Genomic DNA, 18,183 nt, shown 5'->3' with positions numbered 1-18,183 from the left:
GGTTATAGTTTGACTCTTAGAGAGCAAACATATCTTGGAGCTGATAAGAGAAACTAGAAAGTTAGTGATCAGGCATGAAAACAAAAATCAGGAAAGTATAGCACAATCAGTGGAGGAGAGCATCTGGAAGAAGAGTGAATCATCAATAATATCACATTGAAGAAAAGTGAAGGAGAAGTCTCTTTTATAAGAGAACAATGTATAACCCTAGCCACACCCTATATACAAACCTGTATATACACGTGTATATGCACTTATTCATGTACCTACATGGCAGCTTCACACATTAAGCTTCACACATTAAGTTACTCACATGGCATACATACGGCCTGAAAGCTTCCAACATAATTTGGTCCTAGTTCATAAATGGTAGTAACATTTGAAGGAGGTAAAACTTCTTCCAGAAAATGAGTGGGTCCAAGACGCCAAACCAATGAAGCAATTTGGCGTTGGGCAGGTGGAGTGCCAACATATGCATAGACTGTGCTGACCACAGGTGGGTTAGCAGAACCTGAACCTCCAGGAGTACTGTGAACATAATGCAGCTGTAGGAAAAAAAAAAAAATGAAAGCAAATGTAAGAGATACAAACCAAAATCTCCCACTTTCACCAGGAAAATAATCACTTTCTGCATATAGTTTCATTATTCCAAGGTCATGTAACTTTATGTACAAAGTAGTTGGGTTGAGAAATACAAGGGCAGACCAAGATTCTGGAACCTGATTTGGAAGATGGAAATTTGCTATTATCCAACTCTCTGATAAACTATCTAATGTAAGAAAGGGAAACAATCAAATAGAGGGATACTATTACTGTATGGGGATTGGTTTGCATATCAAATTAACATTGCTTCTATGAAATTTTTGGGTTGAAATAAAAACAGAGCTTTCCAACTATGGAATTCAAGTAGTCTTGAAATTATGTCACCTTCAATCTGAGTCTGTCAAAATTATTCATGAGAAGTGTTTTATATAATGGGTAAAGTGCTACAAAAGTTCTAAAATTTAACAGTCTGTTATGTAATTAATACACACATAATCTCAATGTAAAATATATTCTCAGATTTGAAATTACGCTAGTGTTTACTGACAAGGTGCAAAATTATCATTCAATTCATTTGTAGTAACTATATAATTAGAACATAAGAGAAAATAAAGTCAAGTGGTTTCTTATGGCATAGGCAGCTTCTATCACTCGATAGTACGAAGGATATTTTACAGTAACACGTTCTCGACTTCAGATTACATCTATCACTCCATATATTACAGAAAAGTTCTGGTGATGTTAACAGTTAAGTATGAAGACCACCACTCAACCTAAAGTTGGTTTCACGGGACCACTGACTCCTCACAGGCACGGTGATAACGACAATGTAAATATATTGATAATAAATCTACCTCTCAATTCTAGAAGCTGAGGATATTTTTATTTTAAATAATATTAAAAATAACAAAGGAGCAACCTATTAGAGAATCCACAAGCCCATTCCAAATGCAATCATGTGTACAGAAGAAACAATACAATTCCCAGAGTGGATTTTAGGGTTTATCTTATTGAAATACAAATGTCACAATAAAATATCATTAATGAAGAAAATACATTCAAGGAAGCTAACGATCTCAATGCTTTTTAAACTTTAATTCACACACAAGGACAAACTTTGCTTCTTTCAACAGATAATTGCTATAAAAATGGATACTATATTTAGATAGCTATAGCATTTTAACAGCTTGCTAGCTGAGTTCTGTCGGAAGTAACTAGCAGCATTCATCCTGATACAAAAAAGGAACTTCTGATTCTTTACTGGCTGTTTCAATTCTCTTATCTCTCTTCTGAATATCATAGTATAGTATACCTATATCTAGAGTAATATTATACACTCATTCACTCAGCGAACAGAATTTGAATACCTAACTACTATTATCGGGGCTATTAAATGGATGATCTGAAAACAAAGATGAATAAAAACGTTCCAGCTCCAAAGGAATATAGTCTACTGGAATGCATAACATGACAGAGTGACAAAACTGCTCATAGGTTATTTAGGCATCCTTCACCTGGTTTTTCTTTCATGAAAAATCACTTAGCAAACTGGATCAAATGCTAACATATTTACAATCTTTTTTAGTACTCAGTAACCTCTTCTTTCTCTTCTTCTCTAAGTATGTGATATGAATCAGCCAGCCGCATGACTTTTAAACACATTGTTCAAATGGGTAATAAAGGTCACTCTGAAATTAAAACAGTAATTTCAAATATACCCCTGCAAACACGAACACACAAACACATCTACCCCTAAACTATCTCGTAAGGCAGATTAAGACTTACAAGCACAAGTGTGCTTACCTTCACAGTGTTAACAAGCTGTCCATCAATATAGAGGGCTGCAGTACTGTTTTTCAGCATGCCTTTGCTCATCACCAAAACTAAATGATGCCACTGCCCCTCAACTATAAGTTCTCCACATCGAAAGCGGGCACAGCACGGGAGAATCTCATAAAAAGAAGATTCTTCATTAAAATCATCAACTAAAATAAAGAGGAGAAAGAAAAAAACGCAACATCTTCATTCTAACAATTACTCATACCTAGATCTTGACTTTGTTAAAATAATGTAATACTGGTATAGACAAAAATACCCTCTTCACTCAACAATGTTACCTGTAGCAACAAGTAAAACCTGGAATGTATTTTTGCTTTCTTCTGCTCAAGATACAGTTATTATCAAATAGTTATAAGAGTTGATGAAATAAAAAATAGACAATAAAGTTATAAGAGATGAGAAAAAGAGACTAATTGGTTTTTATCTGTCATGGTCTGTTTAAAAAGGTCTTTTTAAATTCTCATTTGCCATGTATTTCATTACAGCACTGGTTGGAAAACTAAAAATTTTAATCTTGCCATATGCTCTGCTCAATGACACAATGAGCCAACTATCTGCTCTCAGATTGTAGTTACACTGCCCTGACCCCTGCCCTATGATAGCTGGTAGTAAGGAGGTAATTTATGGAGTGGAAAGGTTTATTATATTAGTTTCATGTGTACAATATAGTGATTCAGTAATTCTGTACATTACTTAGTGCTCATCATGATAAGTGTACTGTTAATCCCTATCACCTATTTTACCCTGCCTTCCAAACCCTCCTTCTCTGGGACCATCAGTTTGTTCTCTATAGTTAAGAGTCTGTTTCTTGGTTTATCTGTCATTTTTCCCCTCTGCTTCTTTTGTTTCTTAAATTCCACATGCATGAAATCATATGGTATATGTCTTTCTCTAACTTATTTTACTTAGCATAACACCCTCTAGCTCCAACCATGTTGTTGCAAGTGGCAAGATTTCATTCTTTTCTATGGCTGAGCAATATTCCATTGTATATACACCACCTCTTCTTTACCCATTCATCTCTTAATGGACACTTGGGTTGCTTCCATATCTTGCCTATTGTAAGTAATGCTGCTATAAACATAGGGGTGCAGAGATCTTTTTGGGTTAATATTTTTGTTTTGTTTTTCATAAATACCCAATAGTGGAATTACTGGATCATATGGAAGTTTCTGAGGAAACCTCATACTATTTTCCATAATGGCTACATGGAAAGGTACTTTTTGATTCAAGTTTCCTGCTTCAACAGACAACTCTGATTAATTTCCTAACACTCTGCAAACATTTCCTGGCTCCCATCTATTTTCTCTCTGCTACCCAGTATATTGCCTGATCATGGTAGGAAATAATAGGTCAATATTAATTCATAATTAATGGATCAAATTAATAATTAATTCTTAGTGTTAAGCTAATTAAAAATTAATTTAACTTTCCTAAACATCCAAGGGGTGGGACAACAATGGATATCCAGATGTTAAAAATTCATTCTTCCTGGGGCACCTGGGTGGCTCAGCGGTTGAGCATCTGCCTTTGACTCAGGGAGTGATCCCGGGGGTCCTGGGATCAAGTCCCACATCGGGCTCCCTGTGGTGAGCCTGTTTCTCCCTCTTCTTATGCCTCTGTCTGTCTCATGAATAAATAAACAAAAATCTTTTTAAAAAATTCATTTCTCCACCTACCCCCCCAAAAAAAATTTTCAAAAAGAACTAATCTGTAACAATGTAACTTAAAGCAGACCCACCATTTTTCAGGATAAGCACACACAAGTAAATACACTAAAAGTTAAAGTGTAATTTATATGAAGAAAGAATTATAAATAAAATAAAAAAAAATACGATAGAGAACCACAAGCCCATTCCAAATGCAATCATGTGTACATGATAAAATACTAATTTTAATTTTTGGAATCCTAAAATATCAGTGTATACTGAAATGTCAAGATTATATTTTAAAAATGACAATACAGAATATACTCCCATTCATGAGTTAAGAAAGGCACAATCTAAAAAAAAAAAAAAAGAAAGAAAGAAAAGAAAGGCACAATCTTATCAACTGGTGACCTAATATCGGAACAGAATTGAAGAAACCAGGGGAAACAGTTTTGAAAAGTCTAGTGTATGGACCAAAGGATGTGAAAGAAAAGATAACAAGTATGCTCAAAACCAGGAACTCTTCTCTTTTTCTTTCCTGTTAATAGACTAAATCTTACCAGAATTGTAGATTTCACTTAAAAATTTTTCTGAATTTCATATTCTGACTCAGGCTAAGACTAAGCCATATCCAGCATATCCAGCATGTCAGGATATCTTGGTGAGCCAACTGGTTTCAGACAACTCTTAATTACCTACACATCTTAATGGGCTACAGCTGTTCAGAGGATGGATTCTTGTAGTAGTAACATCATCTATAACTAATGTATCTGTTACTTTAATTTCTAGTGATATATAGACGATGGTAGTCTTGTAAATTAAATTTTGAGAAAATGATGCAAAGTTAGAAAACATTTCCCTAGTTTACTGAAATATCACTAGATCCATTCGTTAACCTTTCTACTAACCTCTATCCCTTTTCTAAATTCTCCATTATTATTCACTTTGCTCATTATTTCCCTTTCAAGCCATCCATATTTATTTTCCTTTTCTTCTTATTCATTCTCATTCATTCATTCATTCATATTTCTACAAAACATTCTAAGTGTTTGGGTGGCAGGGCTTCTCAGATTACCAAAGTAATAAATCACATAGCATGTGCAATCATCTAGTTCTATTTTTGTCTAGACAAAGACAAAAATAAAGAATTAAAATCTTGGAAGTCCAGATCAGTGACAAAAAAAACAAAAAAAAAAAACCGAGTAATATCTATGATGGTGGACATAAGAGGAAGGGAAGAATTACGAAGAAAGCAAAATTCAGTGAGACTTAATGAAAGGGGTGGTATTATCAAGGTAGACTTGAGGTTTTTAGCTAGGCTAACTGGTGGAGGAGGTGTCATTTACCAAGATAGGAAAATAGAGATGCAGGCTTTATAAAGTATTCTATTTTGAGTTGTTTACAGAATGACTATTCATATGAAGATGTCTACTTTGCAGTTAAAATATGAAGAGAAAGTATGAGACACAGATAAATAAAAAAATTTTTAATTTCAGAATCCCTGGGATTAAAAAGACCTAAAGCTAACAAAGATAAGATTTTTTTTTCTTATGAAGAGAAGTTTGAATACAAAGACTAAAGATGAAATCTGGGAGAATATTAATTTTAAGGGGAAGATGGAAAAGAAAGAAGGAAGTTGTAAAAGAGAGGTCAGAGATTTGGTAAAAGAAAATGAAAGAATGCAAATAGGTCTGATTATGAGGAAAACATCAACAGGATTAAATAGAGTGTCCTAATAAGAATTTTAAAGCAGTTATACTATATTGATGCATACTCTGTGCTAGTTGTAAAGAATACTAGGAAAAGAGGCCTTACAATCTAATTGAGCTAACATTCAAATTAATATTCAAATACCAATCACATGTGAAGCAATACATGGTATTATTTGGTTAAAGATAAATTTAGAAAACGATAAAAAAAGGTGTATTTATATTACAAATACTTATATTCAGAGCAAAGGACATTCAGTAAACTGAGACTTATATTTTACACTATTCACATCATTTAGGAAGATCTCCATGAATGCCTTGAATAAGTTCTACTGATAGTAATGTAACATTCTGGCATGTTGGAAAGAATTAGAAAATTAGATTATTAAATGCTATGCATTAAGCCTTGAAGGTAAGTGATGGATAAAGTAATTAAAATGCTATTGTGTCTAGCACAGAGTAGCACATATGGTAGGCAGGTGCTCAATGAATATTCATTAGCTAAGCAGAATTCATAGCCAATGAAAATCCTTACTAAAATACATCAAACAAGCAATCTGCTTTCCTAGCAAAAGCTGTGATTTCTTGGCAAGTAGAGAGGAATCCTTATTTTAAGAACTCTATCCATTGTTTTCTATCTAAGTCTCTTTTGAAAGTGCCTTAAAATTCACTGGTAAACAATATTCAACATTTCATATAACTTATTCTATCCTATGGTAATTTAAATTGGAAAAAATTAGCAATGGATCTTAAAGATGAATATTATAATAAAGCTTAATACTTTCAATTACATGAGAAGCAAAAAGAAACTGATACGAACCATAGTTTTGGAGTAGTTCCTCTTTGGTGGAAACAATCAGAGATCGGTCTTTTGCTGACAGAACGATGGCAAGGCAGACATAATGCTGCTCAGAAGAATTTGCTCGGCGCACGACAGTAAGAAGTCTGACAGGGTGGTTATTTGGAGGAGAACTAAAATGTTCAATACAGAACCAGCTAGAGTAGCTTAAGCCAGATGGAGGAGGGAAGAATCTTTCACCTAAAAATAGAAAAGTAACAATGAAAGAGTTTGTGTTGATTCATATTTACATTTTATAAAGAAGGCAATAAACTCTAAATAAAATATAACCGACTAAAAAAAGGAATCTCATGAGCCAAGAAAGTTAGTATTTACCAGAACCAATGCCACTGACCACAGCCCCATCGGTAAGACCCGTTGTGACGGCATTGTTTGTAGGAGCATTGTGAGGGGCCAAACTAGGCAGGAACAAGCAGCTATTAGAGAAAAAAGACAATGTACATATGAGAGATCAACCATTTTCTTCTCTTACCACTAAACACTTACCATACTGAAATAAACTGCCTTCATCTAAGGGCAACTGGAACAAAGAGAACATGAAACAAACCTGGCTGCCTAACAAGGTCCCTCCCTTCTTGTAATTATGAAAGAGTGCTGAAAGATATATTTTAAAAATCTCCAGTGGCATCATTTTTATTTTTAAAAAAATTTTTTTTAAATTCAGAGTACAGGTTGCATTATGGAAAAATGCACCAATGTATAACCCTGTTCAAGACACTGGAACACTTTCATCACAGAAGAAGGTCCCTGATGCCCCTTTTCAGTGTGTTGTTTTCCTCTGTGCCGATTAGTTCTGACTATTCTGTAATATGTTTTAATCCATCATTTAATAATAACCCATGACAATGTTCTTAAAATACAATTTATAGTTTTAGACTGATGTATAAGAATCCCACAAAAAACTAGTATAGACCTAGATCTACAGTATTAGCATTTGTGTCTGTTTTGAGGCATAGGATTTTATAATTCTTCGAGGTTTTCTATAGATTCTTTATTGTTGCTTCTGCTACAAAAGCATTTTCTGCCACTTGAAATTATTTACTCATTTGATGTGCTAGTCATTGCATATTTATAATGTATAAGGTACTAAGCTAGGTAATTGGGGGGGAAAGGATGATGAGTAAACCCAAACACTCTTTAATCTAATTTTAATTTGCATATTACCTATAAATTTATTGTACTAACTCAAAGGTGGCAAGCATTTTCTGGAAGGGCCAAACCATAAATACTTTATGCTTTGCGGATCAGAGTCTCTGTCTTGACTATTCAACTTTGCCATCCTAGCACAAAAGCAGCCATAGACAATACATACACAATTGAGTGTGGCTGTGTGGACCACAAAAAAAAAAAAAAAAATGTGGACCATGGGTCTTAGATTACAGAGTCCTATAACATATCAACTTACCTAATAAATAATTTAAAATTAAATCTAAAAACCTTAAAATAATATGTTCGAAGAACTCAATCATTTGAGAATACATAGTATATAGTATATTTTAACTAAGTATATTTAAAACCAAAGATCTATTTGTCAAAGGCAAGTAGGAGGCACAAAATAGTATAATAAGGCTTGGCTACCTTATAAATTCCTTACCCAAACCCTTCAAGGGATGTGTCAAATTCAACAAAAGCTGGAGTAACTGATGATCCATGAAGTCTGATGTCATGTGGGGTTGTCATGGAGACCAGACACTTCACCCTAGTTAGAGGTACAGTACTTCCTTCTGCAGATTTTACCAGGCTCTTGCTTATCCGATAATGGTTATCTTCATGTAAGCTGAAAACATTATCAGAACCCAGACCTTCCATAGATGTGATCATACTACCTGTAAGTCAAAGGAAATCTCTTGGGAAAAATATCATGGAGATTTCTAAAATAATGACTTTACAAAGTGGACTTATTTTTAAATACTTCAATTTCAATATATAATAATTTTATCTTTAAACACCAAAGCTATCATCCAGTTTTAATGTACTTTATGTTCATTTTTCAAGTTAAATAACATGTGTTTCCTTTTTTACTTATTACTAAAGTCATAAACACATTGCATAAATGTTGGAAACTACACAGTACAAATAAGAATCACCAGTAACCACTATCCAGGCCACTGTTACAATGTAATTTAATTATAAATTACAGATAATGATGTTTCTAAAAGCCAGATTATATTTTTTTCACAAAATTATTTATCTCCGAGAAGAAAGCAAAATAGTCTAGAAGATTACAATTGAAAAAAATAGGTTGTCTTTATCATAAAAATAATCAGATACATAGCAAAATCCTGCTTCTCTCTCATTTTCTCCCTACTTTTAACTCTTCCCTTATAATTATTAAAATTAAATATGTAATCACAAAAGTATGTGAATTAAAAAATTCCTATATGCACGTAAATGGTAATAATTTCAAGAATTAAAAGACAAATTTTAAACAAACTGGTCTGTTTTTCAGGAATACATTACCAATGTAAAGAATGGAGAAGATATTCCTTCTCAAGATAAACTCCATAAATGTAACTGGTTTCCCTCTTAAATGTACTAATAAGCATTCAGGCAACCATAAAAAATCTCAATATTCTCTTAGAGAAAGGAGCTGTTTTGTTTCTGCTCTTTGCAAAGGAAATCAGAATCCAATTCTAAAGAAGTGTTAAGTACTAAAACAATAACAAAAAATATATATATATTGACAGATATGGAAAACTGCAATAATTTGTTTTCCAGTATACCATGCTAAAACTCAAAAGATCTTAGTTTCCAAAACACAGTATTCACTAATCACTGATGATAATTCACAGGAGAAAAAATTTAGACTGAAATAACAGTTGTAGGTTGCTTAACCTTCTGGATTCTCACCTGAAAGAAGAAGGGGATGAATGAAATGATCACTACTACCTTTCAGGGAAGCTGTTCTACTTTTCTAAGTTTAATTCTTTCTTGCTTTGCTAGTAATGGTTACTTCAATCCACCTAAACAAATGCCTATCACTATGGTTCACAATTCTACACAACAAATGGTAAAGAACAGAACCCCAACAAAACTACATAATTGGCACTGGGAGAAGTTCAGCGCAATGCAGCTCTCTACTGAGGACATGCTTTTCCGTGGCTTTGATGGACTCTGTTGCCTCTTAGTGGTCCCTGCCAGACTGGGAGGCAGTGCCTGTGCTCTGCCAGTTGCCAGGCATCATGCCAGCAGCCTGATGCAAAAACTTCTCCTTTTTGGGGTTCCTCTCAGCAACGTACCACACACCTTTCTACAAAAGTGCCCTCCATGACTACTGGCAGATCATCCTCGGTCTTCTCTGGCCTGGTTGTTGCCAGTATACCGGGAGACATCGAGGCCCACAGGTATAACCCATCTAACACCTCACTTCTAGCTCTAGGACCATCTTTCACTCCAGAGCCATAATTTGGTCATGGTACTTTCGGTCATGTGTTTCACTGCTCCAATTTTTATTGCATTATTTGTGCTCCCTTCTCCCTGCCCTCTCAACCCTCTAGTTCTCTCATTCGTTTTCTCACACTACATTTGCTTTCTGGCCTAGATGCTATTCTCCAGGCCAGTGACCTATCCCTTTTCTCACGGCCTAGCAGCAGCTGCTTGGTTTCACTTCTCTCGCTAGCCAGCCTATATTCCTTGGTGTAGCTCTTCAACTACTTTTATCAGTATTTTTAAATTCTGGTCCTCTGTGTCCTCCTGTAGCCACTGTCCTGCAAACCCATGGCCTGCTAACAATCCAATGAACCACTCTCAGTTCACGTTGCAAGGGCTACTTGAGAAAGGCAAAGAAATTATGTAGCCTCCGGGCAAGAGGTATTGCCCTTTCCGAGCCAAGTGTTCCTGTGCACATAGTAATTCTCATCTCCTCTGGATCCTGCTTACATCAGTGACTCCTTTCTCACTCCAGTTGGCCCCCTCTTCAGTCAGCCAACCAAACTTTATGTTTCCTCATTTTTTTTGTTTTCTCATTTAAATAACGACAATCCCTTTTCCTTTCCTCTCCTTCACAGTGAAACTTCTTGAAATCATATTCATCCCCTACATGATTTTCATATACACAATAACCAAAAAAGGGAACTTCAAAGGTTAACTTACTTCTCATCTCTGGCTCATAACTCAGTGAACTTGGTTTGTGGACCCTATATTGTTTTAGCAGTTTTTTGTCCCAGGCACCACAATTTAATGGACTTGCCAAACGCAAAAACTCCCTGAAGAGGAGACAAAGCAGTTATTCCTTGATTGAGAGCATTACAGAATTCATAAACAAAACACAAAAAATGGGGTTTCATGAATTGCAACAGACTACTTAAAAATAAAAAGCATTCAAAAAGTTATTATAAAATGATATACAATGTTAATTTTATATTTGAATTACCTAGCACTGAAAAGAGCACAGAATATTGTGAAGGGCTAAAAAATGAAATTCAAGGAGCATGTCCCCGTGAAATGTGATATACAAAAATGTAATAAACTGGAGTTACACAAGTAGGAGTCCTTCATATCCAGTCATTTATGGCATCAGATAAAAGGAAAAAACTAAAAGAATATTTCTCTGAATTTTCAACTCCCTATAGCAGAAAAAAATTTTTTTTTTTAAGTTAGGTATCCTTTGACAGTTTTTCAGGTAAAGTACAATTTATGAGTTTATAACCTTATAGTATATGGCTTATCAACAACTCAGCTATCTGTACCATCATGAGCCCTTTTGTTCTGAAAATTCATTCACAGTGAAAACTGAGCACGCACAAATGGTTGATCTGATCTGCATTGTTTAGTGTTTCCTGACTAGGCAGTATAAGTTATTCAATAAAATACTAGTATCAAGTACAAGATAGTCCCTCTGTCTCATTCATTCTCTCTACTTTTAAGGCAGCTGATTAACAAAAATGATCGGGAGAAAATCTCCATGACATTTCCAATATTTTAGGTTCCTGAATATGTCCATAAGATGATAGACAAAGTGAGGAGGGATGGTCTCATTCATCTTGGTACTGTCAAGGCCTAGTACACACTGATACAATACTGTTTAATGTTTGTCACATGGTTTATTCTTAATACATCATTATTTGGAGCTAGTTAAAAAATATAAATTGTTGGGATCCCTGGGTGGCGCAGCAGTTTGGCGCCTGCCTTTGGCCCAGGGCGCGATCCTGGAGACCCGGGATCGAATCCCTCGTCGGGCTCCCGGTGCATGGAGCCTGCTTCTCCCTCTGCCTGTGTCTCTGCCTCTCTCTCTCTCTCTCTCTGTGACTATCATAAATAAATAAAAATTTAAAAACAATTTTAAAAAAATAAATTGCAACCATTTTAAGAAAATTACTAAAAGCTATATTAAAAAGGAGTACTTCAGCAGAAAAAAATTATCTTACAAAGAGAGCTTCTCATATATGATAGTGATGATATGTAAGTATATTTTTGTAATGGACAAGTTGACCTACGCATTAAATATATCTATATATATATATATATGGGCAGCCCTGATGACTCAGCGGTTTAGCGCTGCCTTTGGCCCAGGGTGTGATCCTGGAGACCTGGGATCGAGTCCCAAGTCAGGCTCCCTGCATGGAGCCTGCTTCTCCCTCTGCTGTCTCTGCCTCTCTCTCTCTCTCTCTCTCTGTCTCTCATGAATAAATAAACAAAATCTTTTTTAAAAAATCTATACATACATTTATTTTTTTGAGAGGGAAAGAGGGGGGAGCGGAGAGAGAGAGAATCTTAAGTAATCTTAAGTAAGCTCCACACCCAGCATGGAGCGTAATGCAGGGCTTGATCTCACAACCCTGAGATCATGACCAGAGTCAAAACCAGGAGTTGGATACTTAAGTGACTGAGCCACCCAGATGTCCGTCCCTTAAGGAAAATACTTTTTTAAATAGTTTCACCCCAGGAGCACTTGGATTGGCTCAATTGGTTAAGTGGCCGACTCATGGTTTCAGCTCAGGTCATGATTTCAGGGTTCTGGGATTGAGCCCTATGCCAGGCTCTGCGCTCACAGGGGTTTGCTGGAGATTCTCTCTCTCTCTCCCAATCTCTCTAAAATAAACAAACAAATCTTTTTTTTTTAAGGGTTTTATTCCTAAAATAGAGGACTGCTTCTCTTGCATTACTAAGATTTAAATATACATATAATAAGAAATATTATATATATTTCGTGAATGGTTAAACTGTGCAAGGTATATTCATTCATATTCATACCATAGAATACTACTCAGCAATAAAAAACTACTACTGAAACATAACAATTTGGATGCATCTTCAAGGCATTATGGTAAGTGAAAAAGTTGATTTCTAAAGGTCACATACTATATGACTTCATTTATATAACATTCTCAAAGTAACAAAATTACAGAGATAGAAAAGAGATTAGTGGTTTCCAGAGGTTAGGAATGGTGTGGGCTGGGGGAGCGAATGTGACAATAAAGGGACAGCATCATTAGGGAGATCTGCCGTGGGCAAATAAATCTACACATGTGGTAAATACCAGAGAACTACAGAATACAAGGATATATTGTAGCAGTCAGTTTCTTACTTTCCATGGTGTACTATAGTTACATAAGGTGTAATCACTGGAGGAAAGTGGTGAAGGGGACCAGAACATCTCTGGTCTACCTTTATAACTTTCTCTAAATCTCTAAGTATTTTAAAATAAAAACATTTAAAAGCATTTCTTAAGAGTTCTTACATATAAAAAGTTCTTAAATATAAAGTAGACGCAAGTCATATAAACATAATAACATGACTTTATTTTTAAAGGAGAGTTTGCTGGATTCCAGTAGAAGAAATAACCAATGGGCAGAAACATCCTCTGTTTTCTAATAACTAGACTTACCTAAGACTGACATGCCAAGCATTTTGCCCATTTTGGTTATTTTGGTTTTGTCCACAGATACTTGAATATATGTCTATTAAGGCAGGCACTCCTGAATATAAAGACTCCAGGAATTGTCATTACTAATTGTGGCTTATTCAACTGTGAAAAAGAGAACATACTGACCTCAGCACCATGGGCTCCAGAGCCTGAGAGGCTAATCGCTCAAACATCCGCTGGAGAGGTGGGTGCAATGAGTGGTCCTCGTCAGCTAGCGCAGCACTGCACCGCTGCAGCAGCCGTGCATGAAGACCAGCTTCACACATGACCTGCTGGTTTCTTTCTGTATGCACCAGGGATTGTAAGATATTTGCCACAGCAAGTTGAAGATCCAGAGCATGCTAAAGTTAAAGAAATCCATGCCACCAGGGCATTCTTAGTAAAAAAGGTGACAGTCCTCTCCACATGAAGCACACCTTTTAATATGAAGTCTCTACATGTTTCAGATTACTTTCAGATGAATTAAGAAGCTCACTCAGAGTGATACAGCAACTTCAGAACTCAGTGAGGCAAACATTTCCTATCCTCAATTTGCTGGAAGCATACCAGCACACTTACCCTCCATGCTGGAGGTAGACTCCACTGTCTTCGAAGTCTTTTGTATTAAATGACTATATAATAGTATTTTAATTTTTGTAGAAATAGTGAACACCAAGTCTTTTACGTGCTAGATAAATAGCCAGTTTAAAGGAAACCCTATCATTTGTATTTGTAATACTTTAGGTCTTAGAGGCCATATACTATTTTAACAAATTTGTCACTAAAGCTCCAATTCACCAAACTCTTGACTGCTATAAGTCAAAACAGATAAATAGGCTCAAAGCGGTATCTGCAGTCATTTTTCTTTCTGCACTATTTATTAATAATTTCCACCATTGAGCAGGATTTATAAAAGAGGAAGAGAATTATTTTAGCACTTGTTGTGGTTGCATTTGTGATAAATAAATTGTATTCTAAAACATACATATCTAGCTTAAGAAAGCTAAGATTCGGGGCACCTGGGTGGCTCAGTTGGCTAAGCATCTGCCTTTGGCTCAGGTCATGATCCCAGGGTCCTGGGATCAAGTCCTGCATCAGGCTCCCTGCTCTGTGGGGAGCCTGCTTCTCCTCCCTTTGCCATTTCCCCTGCTTATGCTCTCTGGCTCTATCTGTCAAATAAATAAATAAAATCTTAAAAAAAAAAGTTAAGAATTAAATTTTAAAATCCTATTTTTCCCTTTCCTACATTAGTATATGATATAGAATGGTTCCCCAACCGTCTGTCATTTTTGGCCACTGTCTTGCTTATACAGTCACATTCACGTCCTTTCACTTATTAAAGGTGGAAAGGAGCTAACATATCCAAGCTTACTTCTGGCTGTGTCACTGACCCAACAGAGGCCAGGAGGTCCAGCATGGCAAGCATGGCTCCAGGATGGATGATGACGGCATCAGAACTCTGGAGAGATGTAGTTGCCACATGTAGTTTCAGGTCAACAATGTTTTTAGGAGGGTAAACAGGGGGAGTTGAAACAGAATGATAGGCATGCCTGTAAGAAAGAAAGAAGGGTAATTTAGCATCAAAGTCCAATCAAATTCTCTGTTCAACTTCCTCATCTCTTATATAACCTTTATCCACAGACAAGCAAAAACTTTTGTAATTCAAGGTTGGGTTACAAAACACTTTAAGGTTGGGACATAATAGAGTCATATTACCAATTCTTAATGAGTCATGTATAAACAATTTAAGTATGAATTCTTCTAGGCTATGACATGTCTTTACCATTTGTTATCTGAATTGTTTCATTAAAGAAGGGCACAGGATGACTAAAGTTAACATTCTCTCTGGTATATTTGAAAGTTGCTAAGAGAGTACATCATAAAAGTTCTCATCACAAGGAAAACATTTTTTTTCTTGTATCTGTATGAGATTATGGATTTTTTTTTGAGAGAGAGAGCATACATGCACAAGCAACAAGGGGGGGAGGGGCAAAAAGGGAGAGAATCTCAAGCAGACTGTGCTGAGCATGTACATAGGCTTGATCCCATGGCCCTGAGATCATGACCTGAGCCAAAATCAAGTCGGACAATTAACCAACTGAGCTACACAGATGCCTCGAGATGGTGGATATTAAATAAACTTATTGTGGTAATCATTTTACAAACTATGTAAGGCAAGTCATTATGCTGTATAACTTAACTTATACAATACTGTATGTCAATTATGTTTCAATAAAACTAGAAGAAAAGAAATGACACCTGTACCAAAAGATACAACAAACACGTAAAATCACAATGATGATTAACAAAACTTTAGGTAAGGCAAAAGTTCTAATAAAATGTGATGAGGGTATAAGTTAAATCAAATCCCCCCTTGATACGATTTTCTATTTTCTCTTTTTCGTTCTTTTTTTTGAGGGTGGGGGATGGAGGGGCAGAGGGAGAAAGAGAATCTCTAGCATGGGCCAGAGAGGGAGCTTGATCCCACAACCCTGAGATCATGACCTGAGCTGAAATCAAGAATTGGGTGCTTAACTGACTGAGACACCCAGGCACTCCTTGATAAGATTTTCTTTTGAAATTACCTATGTGTTTGTAACCTTTCCTCAAACCATGGGTAACATAATCAAGGACTAACAAGATCTAAGTGGCCCACTCTATACCTGGGTCAACCAGTCAGGGTTGGCTAAGAATCTTGGCTACCTGACAAGAAATAATGTTAAACATCAAGGAAGTTCTCCTTTAGCTTATTTGGAACTACAGTCCCATTCTTTTGTTTTACCCACTTACCACTGAAAATACTCCTCAGGATTTTTAAAAACTTAGAAGGCGTATTTTACATAATAAGCTTCTATGAGGTAGAAAGCCTAGCTATATCCTGAACATACCATATTTCTTCTCATCAATGATCTCCACTTTCCATTTCATACTATTCTTCTACAATTCATGAGTTTTGCACATTTTGTATCCTGGCACTAGAAAACAGATGCTTGTGGCTTCAGCCTATGGGAGCTCTTTGTTCCAATGAATTGGTTTCAGCATAATTTGTCTAATGCTGAGCTCTGTCACTGAGAGCAGTGCAGTTTCAGCTCTCTGGCACAAGAGCAGCTTGGGAAACAGATGCTTTAAGTCAGTGATTTTGTAGCAAAGATTTGGCACTGTCTTTTTTTTTTTTAAAGTACCATTCTCTTTTTAACAGAGATTCTAGGAAAGTATTCAGCTTCACTTAAAAAAAAAAAGCATGTGGGCTCTCCTAGTTTATTTAAAGTCAGTATGTCCTCCACCTACACACTTTTTCAAATCTGGGTTTTATGTTTTTTTGTTTGTTTTGCTGTTTTTGTTCAGAAATATTTAATTTCTAAACTTACTAGATTTCTAAATACTTATTACCAATAGGTATCCTCTTCCTATGTTGCTTCTTTTATTCTATGAAATATTTTGGCCTATCCAGAAAATATAATTATAATGTAATAGAAATTCTCAACCATTAAGAAATTTCATAAAAACTGTTTTTCATTACACATAAAAAATAACTCAGTTTGGAGAAAAAACCAATTCTACTTGCATATTTTAGTCATAGGCCTTCCAAAATATTTCCAAATTCCAGATTTAATGAAGACTAAATTATGGATATACCCAGGAAGGAACCTTTATGTCTCCGGAAATATAAGGTTTCCAGGTTTTCTTCCCTAATTCTTAAAATAGAGAAAAATCTCCCGGATTTTACATGTCAGACAAGTGTCACAAACTCAGTTTCCTAGTGTCTGAATACTCCACAAGCCATAAAAACTAATACAATGTTGGTTTCTCCTTTTGCTAAAAAAACATGTTTTGCCATAAGAAAAAGATGCCGGCGTAATTTGTTAAGATGTTCTAGAGATATTCTAATTCCAAAAGTTACCATATTTGCATTTGAAAATAAAAGCACTGTTTTATTAGCTTATGATTCTTGTCACTAAGCAAAACATATGTAATCTGACCAGAAAGGCAACTGGAAAATGTCACCATTGACCTTATTATTATGAACAGTATTGGGACACTCCTTGGGGTAAAACCAACCTGAAAGCCTAGTTAGAATTCCCACAGAAAGGATTCACTCAACCAGGACTATTGATTCAGTGACAGTTTCCCCTTAAGTCAGAGATATGGCATCCTTACATGTAGCTGTGTTGCAAAATGTTTTTGATCTAAGCCCTTAAATAACTCTCTATGATATGGAATAAAACTTCCCTTTGTCAAATTATCATTTAAATAAATTTGTTTAAGACTATTCTGAACTATTGCGTGATTTCCTATCAGAAAATGAGGTGTAAGTCCCAGTCTAAAATAAAAGGAAAAGGAAAATATAAAATCCACATATCTAAGAAATAGTAATACTGGAATATATTGAAATATGGGATCTGTAACAAATAGTTTTAATACAACAACTCCACTAATATTCAAATTTCAAAATCTGAACAGACATAAAATTAATCAACACCACAGCTGAACCTCAGGATTCATTTTTAGAAAACTGCAAGAGAAGAATATATTAACATAAGACTTTAGGACTTATACTTGGTTATGAGAAAAAGGAGAAGGAAGGGTATTGGTCCCAACTGTACAGACTACGATCATTTTAAATACTGGTTGCAAACAGAATCTTAAATGGATCTGAGTTGTACTAGTGTCGATCAACTGCTGGTTTTTTATATTTATATGCTTTATATACAAGGTAGACTAGATCAGCTTAGAAAGAGA

At 35.5% G+C, this 18,183-nt stretch overlaps 1 protein-coding gene across 18 annotated transcripts in view; it reads right to left on the bottom strand.

Annotated features, from left to right (window-relative positions):
* WDFY3 (WD repeat and FYVE domain containing 3) overlaps positions 1-18,183 on the bottom strand; it is a 273,205-nt gene that overhangs the window by 108,221 nt on the left and 146,801 nt on the right. For all 18 annotated transcript variants that reach the window (XM_072755759.1, XM_072755760.1, XM_072755764.1 and 15 more), the window contains 8 exons: positions 14,816-14,993; positions 13,591-13,805; positions 10,692-10,804; positions 8,194-8,425; positions 6,915-7,015; positions 6,561-6,779; positions 2,347-2,528; positions 314-545 (listed from right to left, as the gene is read on the bottom strand). In XM_072755759.1, the coding sequence (XP_072611860.1) occupies positions 314-545; positions 2,347-2,528; positions 6,561-6,779; positions 6,915-7,015; positions 8,194-8,425; positions 10,692-10,804; positions 13,591-13,805; positions 14,816-14,993 (1,472 nt within the window). The remainder of the gene's footprint in view (positions 1-313; positions 546-2,346; positions 2,529-6,560; positions 6,780-6,914; positions 7,016-8,193; positions 8,426-10,691; positions 10,805-13,590; positions 13,806-14,815; positions 14,994-18,183) is intronic.

The sequence above is a fragment of the Vulpes vulpes genome, chromosome 4 (genome assembly GCF_048418805.1).
Source record: "Vulpes vulpes isolate BD-2025 chromosome 4, VulVul3, whole genome shotgun sequence".
Taxonomy (NCBI): domain Eukaryota; kingdom Metazoa; phylum Chordata; class Mammalia; order Carnivora; family Canidae; genus Vulpes; species Vulpes vulpes.
The sequence above is the reverse complement of the archived record's forward strand: the minus strand, read 5'-3'. Positions and strand labels throughout refer to the sequence as shown.